At 51.6% G+C, this 2,401-nt stretch overlaps 1 protein-coding gene across 1 annotated transcript; it reads left to right on the plus strand.

Moving 5' to 3' along the window:
- The first annotated feature begins 443 nt into the window (after positions 1-443).
- On the plus strand, positions 444-1,874 carry LOC135829282 (uncharacterized). The gene has a single exon (XM_065341685.1). It carries the CDS (start codon positions 444-446, stop codon positions 1,872-1,874), a length of 1,431 nt encoding a protein of 476 aa, XP_065197757.1.
- Positions 1,875-2,401: the final 527 nt, after the last annotated feature.

A 2,401-nucleotide genomic window follows, 5' to 3' on the forward strand; every position in this document is an offset into this window, starting at 1 on the left:
CGTGTACACCTTCCCTATAAGGACACTTCACCCCACTATGGAAGATGCCTTATATGACCTGAACCACGTGCACCTTCCTTATAAGGACACTTCACCCCTCTATGGAAGATGCCTTATATGACCTGAACCACGTGCACCTTCCTTATAAGGACACTTCACCCCCACTATAGACCATCCAGACATATATAGCACATTCTACCATATCACCCTATATAGCCACTGCTTCCATATAAAGCACAGAGGTCAATCCCAAAGGTCAAAGGTCACATTCCTTATATAGACCAATCATCCTTATTTGGAAAGGTCAAAGGTCACAGCAAAGGTCAAAGGTCAAATGACATCTTCCATATATGGACTATCCATCCTTATATGGAAAGGTCAAAGGTCACATCAAAGGTCAAAGGTCAAATGACATCTTCCATATATGGACTATTCATCCTTATATGGCAGCTCTAAGGTCAAATGTCAACTCAAAGGTCAAAGGTCATCTGCCATATATGGACTATTCTTCCTTATTTGGCAGCCAGGGGTCAAAGGTGACTTTTGGATCAGAACCCTCACCGCACTATACTACTAAGCACCTCTCGCCACAGCAGGAGGAAAGGTTTACTGCAGCGGTCGATGAGTGGTTTGCCAATGGTTGGCTCATTGAGCATAACCCGGAGGTGCACGGAAAGCCAGCCTGTGTTCTGCATCTGATGGCGGTTGAGCAAGAGCACAAGCTGTCAACTCCTGTTCGGCCAGTGTTGGACTACCGCCACCTGAACCGGCAACTTGTGTCGCACCCAGGCAATGACTCTCCTGTGTGTGCGGAATCCCTGCGGCCATGGCGTAGCCGAGAAGACGAGCACGAGCTGTTAGACATCCGGAAGGCATATTTGCAAGTGCATGTCCAGGATGATTTGCTGCGTTATCAAGTCGTCGTCAGGCAAGACAAGACCTACGTAATGACCCGCATGGGTTTCGGCTTGTCTGTGGCCCCCACGGTCATGGACATCATTGTCCAGTATGTGACCCGCGACATGCCAGAAGTCGACAATTATGTGGATGACGTGATTGTCCCCAAGCCTCTGTCTAGTGCTGTGTCTGCCCGCCTCGCTGCATACGGCCTGCCCACGAAGCCTGCGGAGGATGTCAGTTCTGCTCGAGTGCTGGGTCTCCAGCTGTTTACCGAAGCGGATAATGAGTTACATTGGCGCAGACGTGATGGTGTCCAGCTCGAGGTGGCTGATGAGATTACCAGGCGGGAAGTATTTAGCTGGTGCGGGCGATTAACCAGCCACTATCCCGTCTGTTCCTGGCTACGTCCAGCCTGTGGCTACCTGAAGCGGCTTGCCAGCGTTGAGAGTGCGTGGGACAAGCCGGTGTGTGACACTGTGGTCCATTGCTGTGCCGAGCTACAGGCCATGCTGGACAAGGCTGACCCAGCGACCAGCAAGTGGGCAGTGAATGTGGAAGCACGTGACTGTACTGTGTGGTGCGATGCGTCCGACGTCGCCTATGGGGCGCTGCTAGAGGGCGATGGGGCGGTAGTTGAATACCGTTCCTGGCTTCGCCCTGCTTCAGATCGCCGCCATATCAATGTCGCCGAACTGAATGCTGTCCTGAGGGGCCTCACCCTCGCAACTGACTACCGTGTGAAGACAGCAACGGTGGTGACCAACTCCAAGACTGTGTACGGCTGGCTGTCGGCGCGACTTGGGAACATTCACCGGGTGAAGACGAACAGCCTCTTCAACGTTGTCGTGGAGCGGCGCCTGCAAGCAGTGGAGGACATCGTTGCAGAGACCGGCATGCAAGGGCACCTTCGTTGGGTGCCTTCTGCAGAGAACAAGGCCGACAAGATGACGCGTGTGCCTGACACGTTTGTGTAACTCGTATACTCTCAGCACTCAAAGCACATACTTGTTGTTACGTAAGTAGTTATCATTCGTTCATTGTCTCACAAGGAGAAGAAGAAAAGGCAGTGCGAGTATGCGCACAGCCTATCCATGCATTCCTACGGTGTACTATTTATGTGTATACAAATTACGTGTCATAAAGTAGCCATGCTACACTATCCTCCTCCTACCAAAAATTCACGCCCTCGTGAATAGAGAAAGAAAACAGAAACATAAAAAATAAAATAACTCAGGACATAGCAAAATCAGTAAACCGAGCAGGCAGTCCAGCATTGCGAGCAAGATGGGCTCTGGTTGACTGCGGGAGCGTAGACGACAGCGGACTATGGTCGCTGTCGAGGGCATGTGGGACATACTGAGGCATCACTGGAGCAGCAGGTACTGGATCCTCCAGCGGCAGGGACGCAGATGGCGACGGCAGGTAAGCGAGTTTCAAGCGGTTGAAATGCAGCGTCTTATGGCGACCATCAACATCGACAACGTAGGACGTTGATCCAAAG

The sequence above is a fragment of the Sycon ciliatum genome, chromosome 13 (genome assembly GCF_964019385.1).
Source record: "Sycon ciliatum chromosome 13, ocSycCili1.1, whole genome shotgun sequence".
NCBI classification, from domain to species: Eukaryota; Metazoa; Porifera; class Calcarea; order Leucosolenida; family Sycettidae; genus Sycon; species Sycon ciliatum.

What these genes read in the sequence shown, in the direction of transcription:
- LOC135829282 (XM_065341685.1), top strand. Translation starts at nt 444, where the DNA reads ATGGCAGCTCTAAGGTCAAATGTCAACTCAAAGGTCAAAGGTCATCTG.